The sequence below is a fragment of the Schistocerca cancellata genome, chromosome 3 (assembly GCF_023864275.1).
Source record: "Schistocerca cancellata isolate TAMUIC-IGC-003103 chromosome 3, iqSchCanc2.1, whole genome shotgun sequence".
Lineage (NCBI taxonomy): Eukaryota > Metazoa > Arthropoda > Insecta > Orthoptera > Acrididae > Schistocerca > Schistocerca cancellata.
Window position 1 is genome coordinate 837,635,522 of NC_064628.1, and position 18,624 is coordinate 837,654,145.

The 18,624-nt window shown below is 40.5% G+C and overlaps 1 protein-coding gene across 4 annotated transcripts in view; it reads right to left on the reverse strand.

The window, feature by feature from the left end:
- Positions 1 to 18,624, reverse strand: part of LOC126175887 (CTD nuclear envelope phosphatase 1 homolog) — a 92,754-nt gene that overhangs the window by 14,962 nt on the left and 59,168 nt on the right. For all 4 annotated transcript variants that reach the window (XM_049922937.1, XM_049922935.1, XM_049922936.1 and 1 more), the window contains 2 exons: positions 18,217 to 18,407; positions 17,818 to 18,046 (listed from right to left, as the gene is read on the reverse strand). In XM_049922937.1, coding sequence (XP_049778894.1) covers positions 17,818 to 18,046; positions 18,217 to 18,407 — 420 coding nt within the window. The remainder of the gene's footprint in view (positions 1 to 17,817; positions 18,047 to 18,216; positions 18,408 to 18,624) is intronic.

An 18,624-nucleotide genomic window follows, 5' to 3' on the forward strand; every position in this document is an offset into this window, starting at 1 on the left:
AAACCAAATCCCACAGGCATTCACAGTTCCCAGAGGAGGGTTTCGCCTATTGTCCCATGGAGTCTTCGTAAGTTGAGCCCTTACATGCTCTATGGGATTGAGACCAGGTGACTTTGGGGGCCACGGAAGGCACCGAATAATATTCTCCCTCTTGAAATCAGCTCTGAATCCTAATGCTAGTGTGTGATGGATGATTATCGTGTTGGTAAGAGAGATGTCCTTCAGGGTACCAAAAGCCAAGCTCCACAGATGATTACATTTTTAAGGAAATGTTCATAGTGTGCTGAATTGAACTTTCCTGGACATGTTCTTTAACTTCCTGCACCCATGTAAGACATCCAGCCTCAATATTCCACACTTCTGAGTCTGCTTCTAGTACGTCTGCCCACGAAGGACGCGTCATATCATTGCTGTAAACAAGAACAGGACCTCTGCTCATGGAATCAATTGCGCACTAGTCGGAGAAAATGACTTTCCTCCAATTGACATCTTCCCAGGAATACACAATCCACACCTTATTCATCAGACAATAGTTCTTTGTTAATAAGAGAATGAAGGGACGTGATTCCATGGTCCTATAATCTTCTTAGAGCACTTCCCAACAAATGCAAGACTCTCCTTAGTTCCTGTATGATTCACAAAGGTGCATCCTGGGACACACTGACCAATTTGTCGTCTTGTCATCTTCAAGGTATTGGACATCTCACTACCTCACCATTATCTCTAAATTGGGCCATCTCCTCGCTATGGAAGCATCAACACCCTAATAACGTTCTGCCTCAGATGCAGAGAGTGAGTGAGAGAGAGAGAGAGAGTGCGCAATTATTTGCTTGCTAACATTCACTTCAGCCACTGTGAAGCAGACCTATGACACCAGCTGATATGTTTCTCTAAGCTGAAAACTATACAGACACCATGTGGTGGTCAAAATAATTACAAATAAATACATCAATTTTCAATATTTTTACTATGAACATGTCTGTTTGTTTAAAGATTAGACTATTATAAAATGGAATCTTCTGAAAGAATGTGGAACCTGGAAAAGCCAAAAGTCTAAATAAAAAAAATGACAATTGACTCCAGTTAGATTCGAATGCTCATCCTTTATGTTCATAAGTTGTCAGTCTAACCACTCAGCCATTGAATCGGATGTGAAACGATTGTTGTCATAGTAATTCTACCGAGTAGTTCTTATATTTCAACTTTTTCTATGTGCTCAAATAACGATTTTCAAAAGAAATTATATGATGAGTTAAATTGTAAGGAATCTCGACATATACTGTATCCTGACTATTATATTGCTTTTATTTGACAATGTAAACACCATGCTGAATCTCCACAGACCACTAGAGTTGTGAACACTGGCACTCTGCACTTTGGCATTCACATTTTTGGAATCTAAATTATTTGGGCAGGGCAATCTTTTTGCCTCCCACTGTATATGTTCTTAGTTTTTATTAAACTTCTTATGTGATGAACTTTGACAATATTTATAACCACTATAGGTATAAATAGACTTCTGTTGTTGCTGCAATGATGCTACATGGTCTTATTACGGTACATCTTTTTAAAAATTGCTGCAGTTTAATATGGCATTGCTGAAAATAACCTCATGCTAGTCGTCATTACACAAATCATCACTACTATACTAAAACAGCCCTTACATTTGATCAGTCCTATGTCACATTAATCTGTGGACTTACAAAAGTATTCACAATACTTTACCAATTGTTTACAATAGTGTCAAATACTAAAATGATTTAGATTCATTATTGCTGTATAAAAATAAGTGTATCTGGTAATACTTTTCACTGAAGAAGTCACATTTGTTCACCACTTTCCTACAATAATGAGTAATAGATCATTTTTGACAATTTTAATTGTATTTTACGAGCTATATGAGTTAGGTAACAAGAGTGACTCATCTTTGTGCCATGAAATTTGGTTGGTGGTTGTAGCGCAGTATCACATCTCCGCAAAGTAGAAGATTTGTAGTTTTACTTAAGATGAACATTATTTATTTCAATACATTATTTTAGGAAAACAAACACATCAGCTAACTTAACTGAAAAATAATGCCAGAAAGACGCTTATTTTTAGACATGATAACAAACAGATAGATGCGATATGGGACTGATCATCAAATGTAAGGACTATTTTACTGCAGTAGAGAGAGACAGTAATGTGACACTTTATGATTTGTGTTATGACGACAAGCTGAGAGGTTATTTTCAGCAATGACATATAAAAGTAAGAAACTGAGGCTATTTTTAAAAAGATGTAATAAGACCACTAGCATCATTGCAGCAATAATGGAAGTTTAATAAGAATTAACGACATGTACACAAGACTGTGATCACATGACTGCGGATCTCTCTGGTGAGAGCTTTGCCTGTGCAAAATGGTGAGTTTCAGCATGCTGTTTGGTTGATACATGTTTCCAGCAATTGAGCTGCTCGGGGGAACAAAATGGCAAGCGCCAAAATCACAGTTTTGAGATACAGGGCATCTTAAGTTTCAATTAATCTGCAAATCTGAGTAATTTTTTTTGAACAGTCTTTTAATTCAGTAACATCTATCTTCTACTATACAGACATAAATGAAACTCAGAACTGACTAAACCAAATGAAATATACAAAAATTATTACATTACCATACACCATTAACAACACATAGTGACAGAACATTACACATTAAATTCTACAGTAAGTCTTCAACACTTTACTGAAACTGCAAAATCATTCATCACTCTCATTACTAATGTCTTTTTCATCTAAAACTGTTGGCTTTAGTGACAGGAAAAATCCATTGTGGACAGGAGGTATGTAATTTAGGAGCGACAGGACGTCAGCAACTTTCTTCTTTTCAATAAGCCTTGGCCCATTGTATTTAAGTCGAAGCGTAGGAACTGGTCTTTGCTTTCCACATTTCCTGAAGTTTATTTCATGCCAAATGTCATGACAAAATGTCTCGCTGATGAATAAAGATGATGGATATTCGGAGGGTCACCTTCCACCTACATACTTTCCTTAGGTTGACATCTCAACCATGAACTGTCTTCTTTCTGAAGACAAACGCTTCTTTGGAGTGTCGTATTTGATAGAAATCCTCTCTTTTCATATTATATACAAGCAATGGAGTCTTCTTAGCCAACTTCTTGATGATCCCGCACCACTGTGTCCGGACTGTACACATCTTGTACTTGTCGGCGAACGTAATTTTCAATTGTACTTCAGGAACATAATGGTATGTACATGCACTTACCATTATGTTCGTGAAACGTACTAAAGACAGTATATTTACAAAATAACATACCTCTGAGTCATCTGAATCATTAGTAATGTATTCTGGATCCCTCTCAAAGATATTAGTATCATTGGAAGTACATTCCTCGTCTTCTGCCATGTTCACTGTAGCCATAATCTCTAAGATGTTTTTACTTGCTGCCATTCTCTCTGTCACTTACCATTATGTTTCCGCAATAGACGGACAATGGCGCTTACCATTAAGCTCCTCCCTGACATCTGTTGAGTGAATTTGGAACTACTAGTAAGTTTACTGCATTGTGCATCCCACAGGTGGTTTCATTAGCCACCTACCGCAAAATACACAGCGATGGCGCTTACCATTGTGTTCCCCCGAGCAGCTCAATTGTAAGTTATGTTTATGTAGAGTGCAGAAAAGTACATGGTAGATATATTTTTAAATGTGACACAAACATCAACAATATCATGCTGTTTTAAACAACAACAACAGCAATACATAAGCATAATGTTATCCACTAACATGTCTTATCTTCTGGCTCTACTTTTGGTACTATATCGCAGACATTTGATAATGGCCTAAGGGAGGCTGAGTGAGTACGTCTGACTCTTCATGACTTATCTTTTGTGTGTGTGTTTTATACTCTTGTGATCACAGAAAATTGGTTGTACAACCACCCGCATAATGGATGTAAAAGTAAATCTACGTTCTCAGTGCAGTTCAGTAATGTGTGCAATGTACCCATTCATGAACGGGACAATATGGTGTGTACACGTTCAATCTGTCAATATGGCTCCATTTCAAGCTTAGAATGTGCAAGTATTATCACTTTAAAGTAACAGGGGTTGATAATGCACGAAGTTGCCTACTGCATTAGTGTACGTCACAGCGATGTCATTCACACATTCACCCACTGCCATGCGAAACAAAACTCTGAAGATCTGTCTCTAAGTGTTTGTCTGCACTCAATGTCACTTTATGATGACTGCTACCTCCAAATTATGGTTCATAGGTACCCTGAGGAGAACGGTGGCACGCTAGGGATAAAACCTGGATCATACACGCAGATTTTGTTCTCCAAGAAGTGCAGGTTTTGTGAGATGGCTAATGACTGTTGTAGAAGAATGTGAAGAGAGTCAGGTACCATGCATGTCTCAAGCATGCAGTCCCAGCATACAGAAAGGAGGCCACAACTTAACACTCCCTGAAGAATTTGTTCTAACCTGACATTGCAACTCATTTGAATGTCACATGGGCAATAGTGTTTACTGGCTAATCCTTTTATTCTGGAAGCATCCTACAAATGAGACAGATTTACAAACGAAATTTCTTGGGTCCAAAAATAGCAGCTATCTCTATTAACACTGAGTTACTATCCACATAAAAAAGAACTATTCGCAGACTTCTGCCAGAGATACAACTGTTATGTCATTTGCCTACAGGAAACCCACAGAAATAGCACACAAAGAGGACTGAAAATAAATGGCACAAGGCTAATGACAGAAAGGCCACACCAACAATATGACATGGATATATCTGCCAAAAACACTTACATATCCACTCAACAAATGTATGTGACACATCTGACAGTTAAGTGCTGACTATTGAACTATATGGCTACATGATCACATAAACCATCAAATGTAGTGTTCTCCTAACATCTACAATTTTAAGAGAGAAAAAGACAATATTGTCATTGGAGTGTACAACAATCACACAGCACTCTTTGGGCCTGTTTGAAGACAATAACAATGAGAAGGTACTCAATGTGATAAAATTAATTAGAGATGATCCACAACAAACTTCCTGCATCTTACAGTAGTGGAAGATAGCAAAGAAGATAAAACGGAGACCTCATTTTTGTCGGTTAACATACAGCACAGCAATGTCTAAATGGTTTTTTGTCACCATTACTGGCGAACCATGTGCCAAGTAGTGCACATTGTCCTTCCAAAAAGCAAACTGGAAGAAGTTCCACAGTCCAGTGAATAATGCAGTAACTGAAACAACTCCAGCAACCAAGTTCCACAACAGGTTTGCTATAGCTATTAAAAGGAGCTCAAGGCAGTCTATTCTGACAGACAGTAGCTGCAACTACACCAACATTTTTTTTTAAAAAAAAAAAAAAAAAGGGGGGGGGGGGTGGGGGGCGAGGGATACAAAGACAACTAATGAACTAGATGTGAGAAGATGCAGCCAGAAGCCATGGAAATTGCTACGACACACCTCTAAACTAAATTTCAACCAAACCAGTGCCTTCAGCAGATAAAAGAGAAGCTCAAACAAAACAACAGCTACTGGTGCCTATACTCCAATTAAAATAACTTTGTGTTTGACAGACTGCAGTGGCGGGACAGCTTTGTCAATGTGCAGCCAGATGTGTTAAGCATGGCTGCATATGAACCTACAAAACTTACAACACAATGAGCAAATGGCAACTGAGAGAGAATAAGGATAGGCTGGCAGCTGGCACCCACCACTTGACTTCCTAAAACCTCAATCGCAAAGTAATTTTAATACGAGTATAAAATTGGCAAACTACCCAACATCTGGAAACAAGCAAGTCACTGCTATCCAAGAACCGGAAAAGCCACTTATGATCCTAGTATGATATGCTTAATATCGCATTCCTGGTGAAAAGATCTGCACTGTTGTTGTTGTTGCTGCTGTTGTTGTGATCTTCAGTCCAGAGACTGGTTTGATGCAGCTCTCCATGCTACTCTATCCTGTGCAAGCCTCTTCATCTGCAACCTACATCCTTCTGAATCTGCTTAGTGTATTCATCTTTTGGTCGCCCTCTACGATTTTTACCCTCCACATTTCTCTCTAACACTAAATTTGTGATCCCTTGACGCCTCAGAATGTGTCCTACCAACCGATCCCTTCTTCTAGTCAAGTTGTATCACAAATTCCTCTTCTCCCCCATTCTACTTCGTACCTCCTCATTAGTTACGTGATCTACCCATCTAATCCTCAGCATTTTTTCTGTAGCACCACATTCTGAATGCTTCTATTCTCTTCTTGTCCAAACTATTTATCGTCCATGTTTCACTTCCATATGTGGCTACACTCCGTACAAATACTTTCAGAAAAGACTTCCTGACACTTAAATCTATATTCAATGTTAACAAACTTCTCTACTTCAGAAATGATTTCCTTGCCATAGCCAATCTACATTTTATATCCTCTCTACTTCGACCATCATCAATTGTTTTGCTTCTGAAATAGCAAAACCCATTTACTACTTAGAAGTGTTATATCCTAATCTAATTCCCTCTGCATCGCCTGTTTTAATTCGAATACATTCCATTATCATCGTTTTGCTTTTGCTGATGTTCATATTATATCCTGCTTGCAAGACACTGTGCATTCCATTCAACTGCTCTTCCAGGTCTTTTGATGTCTCTGACAGAATTACAATGTCATTGGCAAACCTCAAAGTTTTCATTTCCTCTCCATGGATTTTAATTCCTACTCCAAATTTTTCAGATCTGCACTATAACAAAGAAATACGTATTGTAGCACATAGTACTGTGCTGAACATTTTTAATAATTATATCGATTAGCAACAATAACTGAATAACACCATAATTTCATATTTGTCGATGACCAACATGTGGCCATGACGAAGCTGAAGTGAGGCTCACTAAAGCCCTAGAAACCAACTTGAGGTGGGATTTAATGGGCTAAACAGGGGAGGTCATCAGTACATTCTTCATGGGATAGTCAATTTGGAGTTAGTGACATGCCAGAAAACTGACAGAACTTGATAGTATGTAGTAGCAGTAAAAGTGAGGCACTGAAAGCAGTACTGATGCCAGAGATGAGAAATAACAGAATGAAGTAAAAGTATACGAGTAGGGCCAGTCCTCAGGCCAGAGAGCAGATGAGGTCCCCTGGGCTCGCTTATGCTGAGAAGTATGTCCCCCCATGTTTGGCCCCTGCTGACCTGATGCAGGGGTATGAGAGTAACTGAATACCGTATTTACTCAAATCTAAGCCGCACTTTTTTTCCAGTTTTTGTAATCCAAAAAACCGCCTGCGGCTTAGAATCGAGTACAAAGTAAGCGGAAGTTGGGTTGGGTGATCATGAGTCAGTGAATCAACCTGACCCTATTTCATCCTCTTAGGGGTTGAATAGTACTGACAGACCTAAGACGAAACAAGACCCCAGGAGTAGACAACATTTCATTAGAATTACTGATAGCATCGGGAGACCCAGCCATGGCAAAATTCTTCCAACTGGTGAGCAAGTTGTGTCAGGCAGGTGAAATAGACTTCAAGCAGAATATAACAACTCCAATCTCATTAAAAAAAAAAAAAAACACATGTCGACAGCTGCGAAAATTACCAAAATATCAGTTTAATAAGTCATGGTTGCAAAATACTAACACAAAGTCTTTACAGACAAATGGAAAAACTGGTAGAAGCTTACCTCAGGGAAGATCAGTTTGGATTCTGTAGAAACATTGTAACACGCTAGGCAATACTCAACCTACGACTTATCTTAGAAGATAGGTTAAGGAAAGGCAAACCTACATTTCTAGCGTGTGTAGACTTAGAGGAAGATTTTGACAATGTTGGGATACTCTTTTCCAAATTCTGTAGGTGGAGGGGTAAAATACAGGGAGCAAAAGGCTGTTTACAATTGTACAATTTGTACAGAAACCAGATGTCAGTTACAGGAGTCGAGGGGCATGAAAGGGAAGCAATGATTGAGAAGGGGGTGAGACAGGGTTGTAGCCTGCCCTCAATGTTATTCAATCTGTATATTGAGCAAGCAATAAAGGAAACAAAAGAAAAATTTGGAGCTGGAATTAAAATCCATAGAGAAGAAATAAAAACTCTGAGGTTTGCCAAGTTTCTTGAAAGCAGGATATAAGATGAACATCAAAAAAAGCAAAACAAGGATAATGGAATACAGTCTAATTAAATCAGGTGATGCTGAGGGAATTAGGTTAGGAAATGAGCCACTTAAAGTAGTAAATGAGTTTTGCTATTTGGGGAGTAAAATAACTGATGACGGTCGAGGTAGAGAGGATATAAAATGTAGACTGGCAATGGCAAGGAAAGCGTTTCTGAAGAAGATAAATTTGTTAATATTGAAAAGATTTAAGTGTCAGGAAGTCTTTTCTAAAAGTATTTGTATGGAAGTGAAACATGGACGATAAACAGTTTAGATAAGAAGAGAATAGAAGCTTTTGAAATGTGGTGCTACAGGAGAATGCTGAAGATTAGATGGGTAGATCAAGTAACTAATGAGGTGGTACTGAACAGAATTGGGGAGAAGAGGAATTTGTGGCACAAGTTGAGTAGAAGAAGGGAACGGTTAGGGGGACACATTCTGAGGCATCAAGGGATGAGCAATTTACTACTGGAGGAAAGCGTGGAGCGTAAAAACTATAGAAGGAGACTAAGAGATGAACACACTAAGCAGATTTGGAAGGATGTAGGTTGCAGTAGTTATTCGGAGATGAAGAGGCTTGCACAGGATAGAGAAGCATGGAGAGCTGCGCCAAACCAGTCTTTGGACTGAAGACCACGACGACGACGACAACAACAACGGCTGAATTTCCAAAAAAGAAGTGAAACATGAATTTTTTAATCTCTAACTGAGAAGCCAAACATCAATTTTCAAAGATTTTGCTTTAAAAATGCTTTTGCAATGAAATATTTTCATAGAATTTTTCACCCCTTAAGGGGTTGAAATTCCAAAAACAGTTACATTTGTACATTTTATTTCTAGCAGAGAAGGCAAACACAAATTTTCATTGCTTTACCAAAGTGAAATATGCAAAATATAAATTTCTGATTTGACTTCTCTGTAGTCCTTTTGTTTTCAGCTGTTTTTCTTATGAAATTCTCAGTGTATTGTCTCTTATTTTGTTAAAAACAATACCAAATAGTTTCGTTTTGTCTAGGATATTCTATCACGTTCTTACTGTCATTTACTTGAAACTCTCACATTTACCTCAGTATGAGAGGTTGTCACAAACTTTTGTTTGTTCGCAGTATGTGTCTATAGATCTGGCACAGACTGAAATCCCTGTGCCACAGTAAGATAGCATGCCGCAAGAAGCGGCAAAATAAAATGGTGCAGCCGACTGATAAAGGGTGTACTTTCCGATAATTTGTTTTGTGCAGTTGATAATGAATAAGCCTGCAACAATCTATTTTGAATTGGAGGAAGTGTGTAGCCACAATGTATCATCATACGGCACAGTGGTTAGGTGATGCAGATGCCTCCAATGTGGTCAAAAGGTCTGGATGACAAACAACTAAGTTGCAGACGACCTCTCTGTGAAGAAACAGAATCACGCGAGAAGTGGGGACCTCATGGATGAAGTGAAAGTGAAAAATCAGTCACAGATCTATTTCAAACACCTGGCATGACTATTTGAATAAGACACATATCACCATCCAATTGATTCTGCAATAGATCACATCCATTCAATTGTATGCAGAATGGAAGCAGCAATGGAAAATTTAAGTTGTTCCAGGTCAATCCAAATGACTTCTTCAGCTACTTAATCATCATGGGTGAGCGAAGGGCGTATAATTTCATAACCCCAAGAAAATGGAGCAAAGGGCAAAGTACATGAGGATTTATCACTGCCAAGAAAAAATGAAGACCAACCCATCGAAGAACATAGTGATGTCTAGTATAGTTTGGGATTACCATGGTGTGGTGCTAAGAGATTATGTTTGTTAAGGGGGCGAATGGTTACAGGAGCATAAAGCCGTAATCTCCTGATGAATTTACAGGAGACTGTCAAGACAAAGTCATGCATGAAGCTGTACAAGGGCGTGTTTTTGCTCCACAATGCTCCAGCTTATTCTGCACTGCTGCTTCTCTGGGATACCAAATTTTGCCTTACCCCTGTATTCTCTGATATGGCATCCAGTGACTTCTTCCACTTTCTTCAAATGATTAAACCATTGCATAATGGGCATTTCCTGAATGACAATCACGCGATTTCCAAAAATTAAATGTTTACCGAACAGCCAAACTGCAGACTTGTACAACCGAGGTCTCCACCACACTGGTAAGAAAGTGTCACACTGAAGGGTGAATATGTGAAGGACTAATGGTATCACCAAATTGACTGGCTGAAGCTTTGTTTTCTTTTCTTGCTTTCTTTGGGATGACAACTGAAATTTTATAACCACCCCTCACACTTCTTGTTCTATTTGAGACTTTTTTCTATTTTGCTTTCTCCATGATTGTGACTTCTTTTACTTGCTTCATAATTATCTGTGGTAAATTGTTGCGTTTTGTCTATGTCTTCATAAATTTAATTTTCTAGGTTTCCAACTTGTTGCTTAGTTAAATCTGGTGGATATCACCATTTTCAAATAAATTTACATAATCAACATTTCTTACTTTATGCTCTATGAGTTTCCCCCTAGCTTCTTATGTATTTTTCATCTGCACCTTATTAATATATGAACACTCCAAATTTTCTGAATGCCTTAGGATTTTTGAAATCTCTACAATCCATGTTGTCTCTTAAAGTAAATGTAATTTCAGTTTTAGCAGAATTTAGTTGTTCTCAAATCCATTTTCTATTAATTTCTTCTGGAAGAATGTGCCAAGGACAAATATGTAATCATTCCCAGAAATATCTATTAATTTATAACTACTGTTATTTATACTGTGTGAGGTGGGTCAGTGGTACAGACATAAGGCTTTTATAGGAGGCTAGCTTAGCTCCTCGCATTGACTGTATGGTCTGCAAGATTTTTTTTAAAATTGAATTTTTATGTTATGCGTATTTCTGACCAAAAAGTGATTCTGGAAGTTGAAATCCTAGGTTTTTGTTAGTCATGCCCTTTTCTTTCTTGTGGTGATATTTCCATAGAAATTTTCATCCCCTAACAAATATTTCTTTATATGTAATCAAGAAGTGAAACACCAAGTCCCACAGATTTAGCTTTTAATTTTCTTCCTATATTTCACATTCTTGCAAATTGAATTTCCAAAAACTCTGAAACACTACTTTTTTCCCCCTGACTGAGAAACCAAATACAAATTTTTGTAATTCTAGCTTTCAAGAAGCTTTACTTCCTCTATTTCACTCCAGTAGGGGTGGAATTTCAAACAATCCTTTCCTCAATGATGCCTACAGAGTAAGATCCACACACTCACCAAGCCCTTCACAGATTGGGCTGGGTGATGAGAAGTCAGTGAATCAGTCTAGCCCCATTTTTCACAAACAATGAACCACTTATTTTTTTATTTCTAACCAAGATGCAGAATCCAATTTTTCATACATTTAGCTTTAAAAATGCTTATACATTGGAATATTTTCATAAAACATTTCATAGGTAATTTTTATAACTATTTTTTCTAAAAGAGATGCCAAATGCAAATTTTCATGGATTTACCTTCAAAAATGTTGGCATAATTAAGTATCTCCAGAAAAACTTTCATCTTATATTTCACCCCATGGGGGGAGGGGATTTCCAGAAACAGCAAAACATATGTTTTTAATTTCCTACCAAGAAGCTTAATTCAAATTTTCATAGATTTAGCACCGCTTTTATACGGAAATTTTTTCATAAAATATCTCAAGTCCTTAGGGATGGAATTTAAAAAAATCTCATCTTAAGTGACGCCTGCAGTATAAGATCATCACACATTGCACATTTTAAGTTTCTATACTTAAAGGTCTGGGCTATGTTAAGTCAGTGAGCGAGTCAGTCAGTTGGGACACTGCCTTTTGTACACTCATGCTCATAAATTAAGAATAATATTGATACATGGTGAAACAACACTCTGGTGGGCGATTTGCAGGTCTAAATCACCTCTGCGTATGACCATGCGGTGCATTTGACCTGCGATCGTAGCACGGTGGCACTGGCAGCAGTCCACATACGCAGAGGTGTGTTGGTGCATGTCAGAGTACGGTGCAGCGAGTAAGTGTGCAGACGTTTTCAGATGTGCTAATGGTGGCTGTGTGTTAAAAATGGCTCAAAGGACACATATTGATGACGTTATGAGGGTAGAATACTAGGGCAACTGGAGGCTGGTCAAACACAGCAGGTCGTAGCACGGGCTCTCCGTGTGCCACAAAGTGTGATATCAAGATTATGCCAACGATTCCAGCAGACAGGAAACGTGTCCAGGTGCTACAGTATGGGACGTCTACAGTGTACAACACCAAAAGAAGACCGATGTCTCACCATCAGTGTCCGCAGACAGCCACAGAATATTGCAGGTAGCCTTGCTAGGGACCCGCAGCCACTGGAACAGTTTTCTCCAGACACACAGTCTACAGACGACTGTACAGACATGGTTTATTTGGCCAGATAACTGCAAGGTGCATTCCACTGACCCCTGGTCACAGGAGAGCCCTTAAAGCCTGTTGTCAAGAACACAGTACATGGTCATTGCAACAGTGGTCCCAGGTTATGTTCACGGACAAGTCCAAGTATAGTCTGAACAGTGATCCTCGCCAGGTTTTCATCTGGCGTGAACCAGATACCAATCCCTTAATGTCTTGGAAAAGGACCTGTATGAAGATCGTGGTTTGATGGTGTGGGGTGGGATTATGATTGGTGCACGTACACCCCTGCATGTCTTTGACAAAGGAACCGTAATAGGTCAGGTTTATCGGGATGTCATTTTGCACCAGTATGTCTGCCTTTTCAGGGGTGCACTGGGTCCCACCTTCCTCCTGATGGATGATAACACACAGCCTCACCAAGCTGTCATCGTGGAGGAGTACCTTGAAACAGAAGATATTAGACAAATGGAGTGGCTTGCCTGTTCTCCTGATCTAAACCCCATTGAGCACATTTGGGATGCTCTCGGTTGATGTATCGCTGCACGTCTTAACCCCTACGATAATTCAGGAGCTCCAACAGGCACTGGTACAAGAATGGGAGGCTATACCCAGCAGCTGCTCGACCACCTGACCCAGAGTATGCCAACCCATTGTGTGGCCTGTGTATGTGTGCATGGTGATCATATCCCATATTGATGTCGGGGTATATACGCATGAAACTGGCATTTTGTAGCACATGTTTCAGGACAGTTTTCTCAACTTATCAACCCACACCACATTCTGGAATTATCCTTAATTTATGAGCATGAGTGTATATAGAGATTGTTGCAGCCCAAATATTTGCCCATCCATCCAGATTTAGGCTTCATTGTATCAATTAAGGTACATGGTGGAACGGTTTCTTCGTAAAAGTTAAAGGGGCAGTCCAGTGAAAATGAGCAGAAGGTAAGTCAACTGTTTATTATCCCAAAAGTAATCACCATACCTATTAACAGATGTATCCCACTGTAAGACAAGATGATCAAAGCCTTCTTGGACAAAATCTTTGCGATTGCCTTTGGAACCATGATAGCACCCAGGCATGCACCTCCCTGTCCAAAGCAAAGTGACGGCCATGAATGTCTTTCTTTCGGGCTCCAAAAATATAGAAATTGAATGGGGAGAGATCTCGACTGTATGGAGAATGTGTAAGAGGGTTTGCCACATGTTACCAAGGTTGTTTCAATAATGCTGCAGAAGTTTCACTGGGAAGCCCTTTCTTACACATCCTCCATACAGTGCACATCCCTCACCATGTGATTTTTATATTTTTGGAGTCCAGAACGATTGATTAATTGAGAGTGTTTATGGGACCAAACGGTGAGGCCATCAGTCCTGCGACTCTGAAGTTACTCACAGAAAGAGGGTCCGCTAAAAGTGGACAGATCCAGTCAGGGGAGTCAAATGATAAAATAACTAAGTTAAAACACACACACAGTAAAAGGCTTAGACGGTGACACCAAATCTAAAAACTGGAAAAAACGAACGGTCTTTCCATGGGGGAGTGGTCATGGGGTCCCAGACCGATAAGATATGAAGAGAGATCCAACCACAACCACCCTGGCCCTGCTCCGTGAGTATAGCAAAACATTATATCTGGAAACAAAAACCACTTTCATGGAAGAAACTCAGGACCAGTTCAGACAGCCACGAATCGTCTGCTAATATTAGAATTAAGGAAACTGGAAGATTATACTTAGCACCATGGTCCAAAAGAAGAGAACATGCCACCTATATACGGGATGCCATCATCAGTGTGGTTCCACAACCACATTGTGAGGGTGGTTCATTATTCAAGAGCCCTATGTGACTAACGAGTTGACGGTATAAAACTGTGGACTCCTTCCAAGAGGAGTGGCAGATGTTATTCCACTTTTGCGCAAAGAGAGATTTGATGGAGATCTGCATATCCATAGCTGGAATCACGGAAGGGAATATGGGACAGCCATGTCAGTTTTTTATCAAACACAAAGCCCAAGAAACGGGAAAGTGCTACAACCTCGAGGAGCTGGTCGGTCACCTAAATAAAGTTGTGGGTCTCTGTGCACTGCGAGTCAATGAAAAAATGCATAACCCATGTTTTGGAGGGAGAAAACTGGAAGTGATGGGTGATGGCCCACACTCAAAGGTCCACCGCGTGGCGTGTTTGAGCCTGTACTCAACAGTTGCTAACAAGTGGGAGCTGCGTCAGTTGCAAAAATTGTCAACGTACAACGCCGAGGTTACCATAGGCACAACAGAAATTACAAGCCCATTGAAGGCTATGAGGAAGAGTGTGACACTTAACACAGAACCCTTTGGGATACCGTTCTCCTGAATCCGAGGGGCACTGAGTTAAGCGCCAACTTGAACCCGGAAGAACCATTGAGATAAAAACTTGCAAATAAAAATCGGAAGGGGGCCACGGAAGTCCCAGTCATGAAGGGTAACTAAAATGTGATGGAACCATGCAGTATCGTATGTAGGCCAAAGAAGACCGTGACAAGGTGCCAGTGATTAGTATAAGCTTGCTGGATTGCTGTTTCCAATCTGAGTAATTGATCAGTTGATACTAGACGAAAGGCCCCGAGATTTGAATACCCAACTTCATCTGAAGGTAACCATCCTCTCGAGCAGGATAATTGGGCGTTTCCTGTCGAGGGACATTAGTTCTTCCCAGACTTAAGAACGGGGATAACTATACTGTCACACCACTGCAACGTGAAAGCACCCGTGAGCAAAATGAGGTTGAAGACCCTGAGGAAGTGTCGCATCTGGGGAACATCAACATGTTGGATCATCTGGTTGTGGATGAGCATTTCTTTATACTCTGCTTAATAAGGTAATGAGCCTTAGCATGGAGATGCTTAAAAGCAAGGAGGTTAGTCTGTGAATGGTTTCGTTTAAATTGCTGCAGTGCCCGTCAGCATTCCTGGACAGCGACTGCTTCATCCTTGGTCCACTGCGGTACTAGTTGACAAGGGGGTGGGGGACTTATGGATAGGGGACAGCAGTGCCAGCAGCATGAAGAATAGTGGCAGAGATGTCTTGCATGGCCGCATCAATCCAAGTTGAGAGGGAGGTACCGAAGTGCACAACAGACGTATTTAAAAGCCAACTGGCCCTGTGTAATACCCAATGTGGGAGCCTGTCTGCAGCAGGGGAACGATTAGAATCACCAGAAAGTGCTCTCTGTCACAAAGATCATCATGAGATGACCAATGTAGGGAAGCCATGAGAGCAGGGGAGGAGATCGTCAGATCGATAGCAGTAAAGGTGCCTTAAGCGGCACTGAAGTGTGCAGGGGAGGGGGGAGAGGGGAGAGGGGAGGGGAGGGGGAGAGGGGGAGAGGGGAGGGGGAGAGGGGAGGGGGCTTGGGGGTAAGGAAGAGGTAGGAGGAGGAAAGGATAGGTAAAAGTTGAAGAAAGTGACACTGGAGGGAGTGTCTAATGTTTCTGGTGAGCCTCAGCATAAGAGAGGCAATCCAGGGACTTGTACTCTTGGATCATCTTTTCTCTCTTGTCAGCCGGGCAATCCGGTGAGTGAGGGGAGTGGCAGTCATGACAATTGACACACACAAGTGGCGGAACATATGGCTTCCCTCATGGAGTGGGTGTCCACAATCACCACACAGAGAGTCTGCCATACAGCGGGAAGACATATGCCCAAAATGGACGCAACACCGAAAGCACTTCATGAGTGATAGGATGTATGGCTTCACATCACATATCACATCTGTAGCACATAACCTTGACCTTCTCTGGGAGGGTATTCCCCTCTAAAGGCAGAATGAAGGCACCAGTATCGGTTCGGTTGTCTCTGCGACCCCTCTGCACATGCCAAACTAAACGAAGCCACGTCGCTCCAGCTTAGCCCGAAGTTCATCATCAATTTGCAGGATGAGGTCTCTATGTAAAATCACTCCCTGGACCACATTGGTGAGAGGTAATAGGCACTGGGACATTGCCAAGAAGATAACAAGCATGGAGAGCTGCACATTGGGTGGCAGAGGAAGCTTTGATCAACAGGGAACCTGACTGCATCTTATTGAGAAACTCCACTTCACCAAACTTGTCCTCGATATTCTTCACAAAAAACAATGACTTTGTGGTGGTGAATGTGTCCCCATCCGTGCTATTACAGACGATGTAGCAGGGAAAGTGTTTCATTCCAAGTCGGCGAGCTGGGCCCTCCTCCCATGGTGCAGCCATGGAAGGGAAGGCTGCCGTGTCATACAAAGCAGCAATTAATGATCTTTCACCATTCGAAGAGACGACTGTTTGAGAACAGCTAGATTTTTCAGCTTGATATGCTTCATGTGCTAAGCATCCGCCCTGATATCACCCACTATGATCAGGGGCTCTCACCATATATGTCACCCAGCAACAGCAAGGGTAACCTGGCAAAGCTCCGTTGCTGGGAGTTCTGATGCTCCAGGAAGACAAGCAACCACTCATTCTCATACATGGGGAGGGAACAGCTCAGGTATCAGTAGTGTGATCCTTGTGTTGTCAGAGGGCTCAGCCAAATGGGTACATAACAGCCCCACAACACGGACTGCCTACATGGGCTGGTGACCTAGCAGGGTGGAGGAGGGGCTATAATGGAAAAGAACTGAAACTTCTGCAGCATAACTGAAACAATCTTGGTAACATGTGGGAAATCCTTACACATCCTCCATACAGTCCAGACCTCTCCCCATGCAATTTGTATATTTTTAGAGCCCTGAAGAAAGACATTCAAGGCCATTGGTTTGATTCGGATGAAAATAAGCATACCTCGGTACAATCATGGATCCCTAGGCCGCCACAAACATTTTTTGATGAAGGCATTGACTGTCTCGTCTCACACTGGGTGATTAAGAGTTTTGGTGATTACTTCTGAAATAATAAACAGTTTACTTACTTTTTGTTCCGTCTGTCTCATTTTCATTTGACTGCCCCTTATATCTTCCCACCAAAAATCACTTGGTCCAACAAAAATATATAGTAAACTGCCATTTAGCATAATTTAATGCAGAACTCAGAATAATAACATACTGTATATTTATATTGAAATAAATAATCACGCTTAGTAATACTAATGACCTTAGCATAAAAATTAAAAGTTGGTAATATTAACAAGTTCTTATGCAGGAGTAAAAATAATCTTTTATTGCCATATAATCGGTCACATTCTGTGTTGGTATTGCGTTAATTTTTCAGCAGCTGGTTATCTAATCATTTACACCTTTCTGAAAACTAACCTGGGTATGCCCTGTATGCTCCTGGAGAATTGTCCAGGATAAAAACACTGGAGAGGTCACCACATATTGCAGAGAGATCCTTTGTGTAGCTGCCCAAATCAGGTGTGCAATGCTGCCTGTAAAATCGTCGCTGTAGAATGCCACGATTATTATCTAATTTATCTGCCACTGCTGCTCCATATATTTCCATGCTGGCAGTGAATACAACCAACTCATACCACTGTGATACCTATTATGAAGGAAAACATGAAAATTTCTTTTAGATGCCTACACAACTCCACACTATATCTCTTCCAACATTCCTTGAAACTAAGTTATCATTTCAAGTGACACATATCACACAGTACAATGACATAAGAACTTAAGTACACAATTTTATCAAGTCATAGAAGCACTTACAATATCCAGAAAGAAGTCCACATGTGGTCGCTTATGGACAAAAAATCGCACTGGATGTCTGTCTATTGTAACTTTAAGCACAAAATCTGGTGGAGTACCAGGTTTCACTGTTTGTCTAACCACACCATCATGGTGGGAATGAATCAATGTCTCATCAAGATCTAATACTAGTACTTTACGTTTTACAATACCTGTAAACACAGAAATACATATTATATTACAAAACATTTGCAGAAATTGTATTATTGTTATTGTGAGTTACTGACAACAAACACTGAACCCCCCCCCCCCCCCCCCCGACATGTACTGAACAGTCTGAAGACTGCTGAGGCAGCTGGAGGAGGCAAGAAAGAAGCGCAATTATCTGTTATGAAGGGGAATCTGCAATGAAGGCCACATTACCATTAC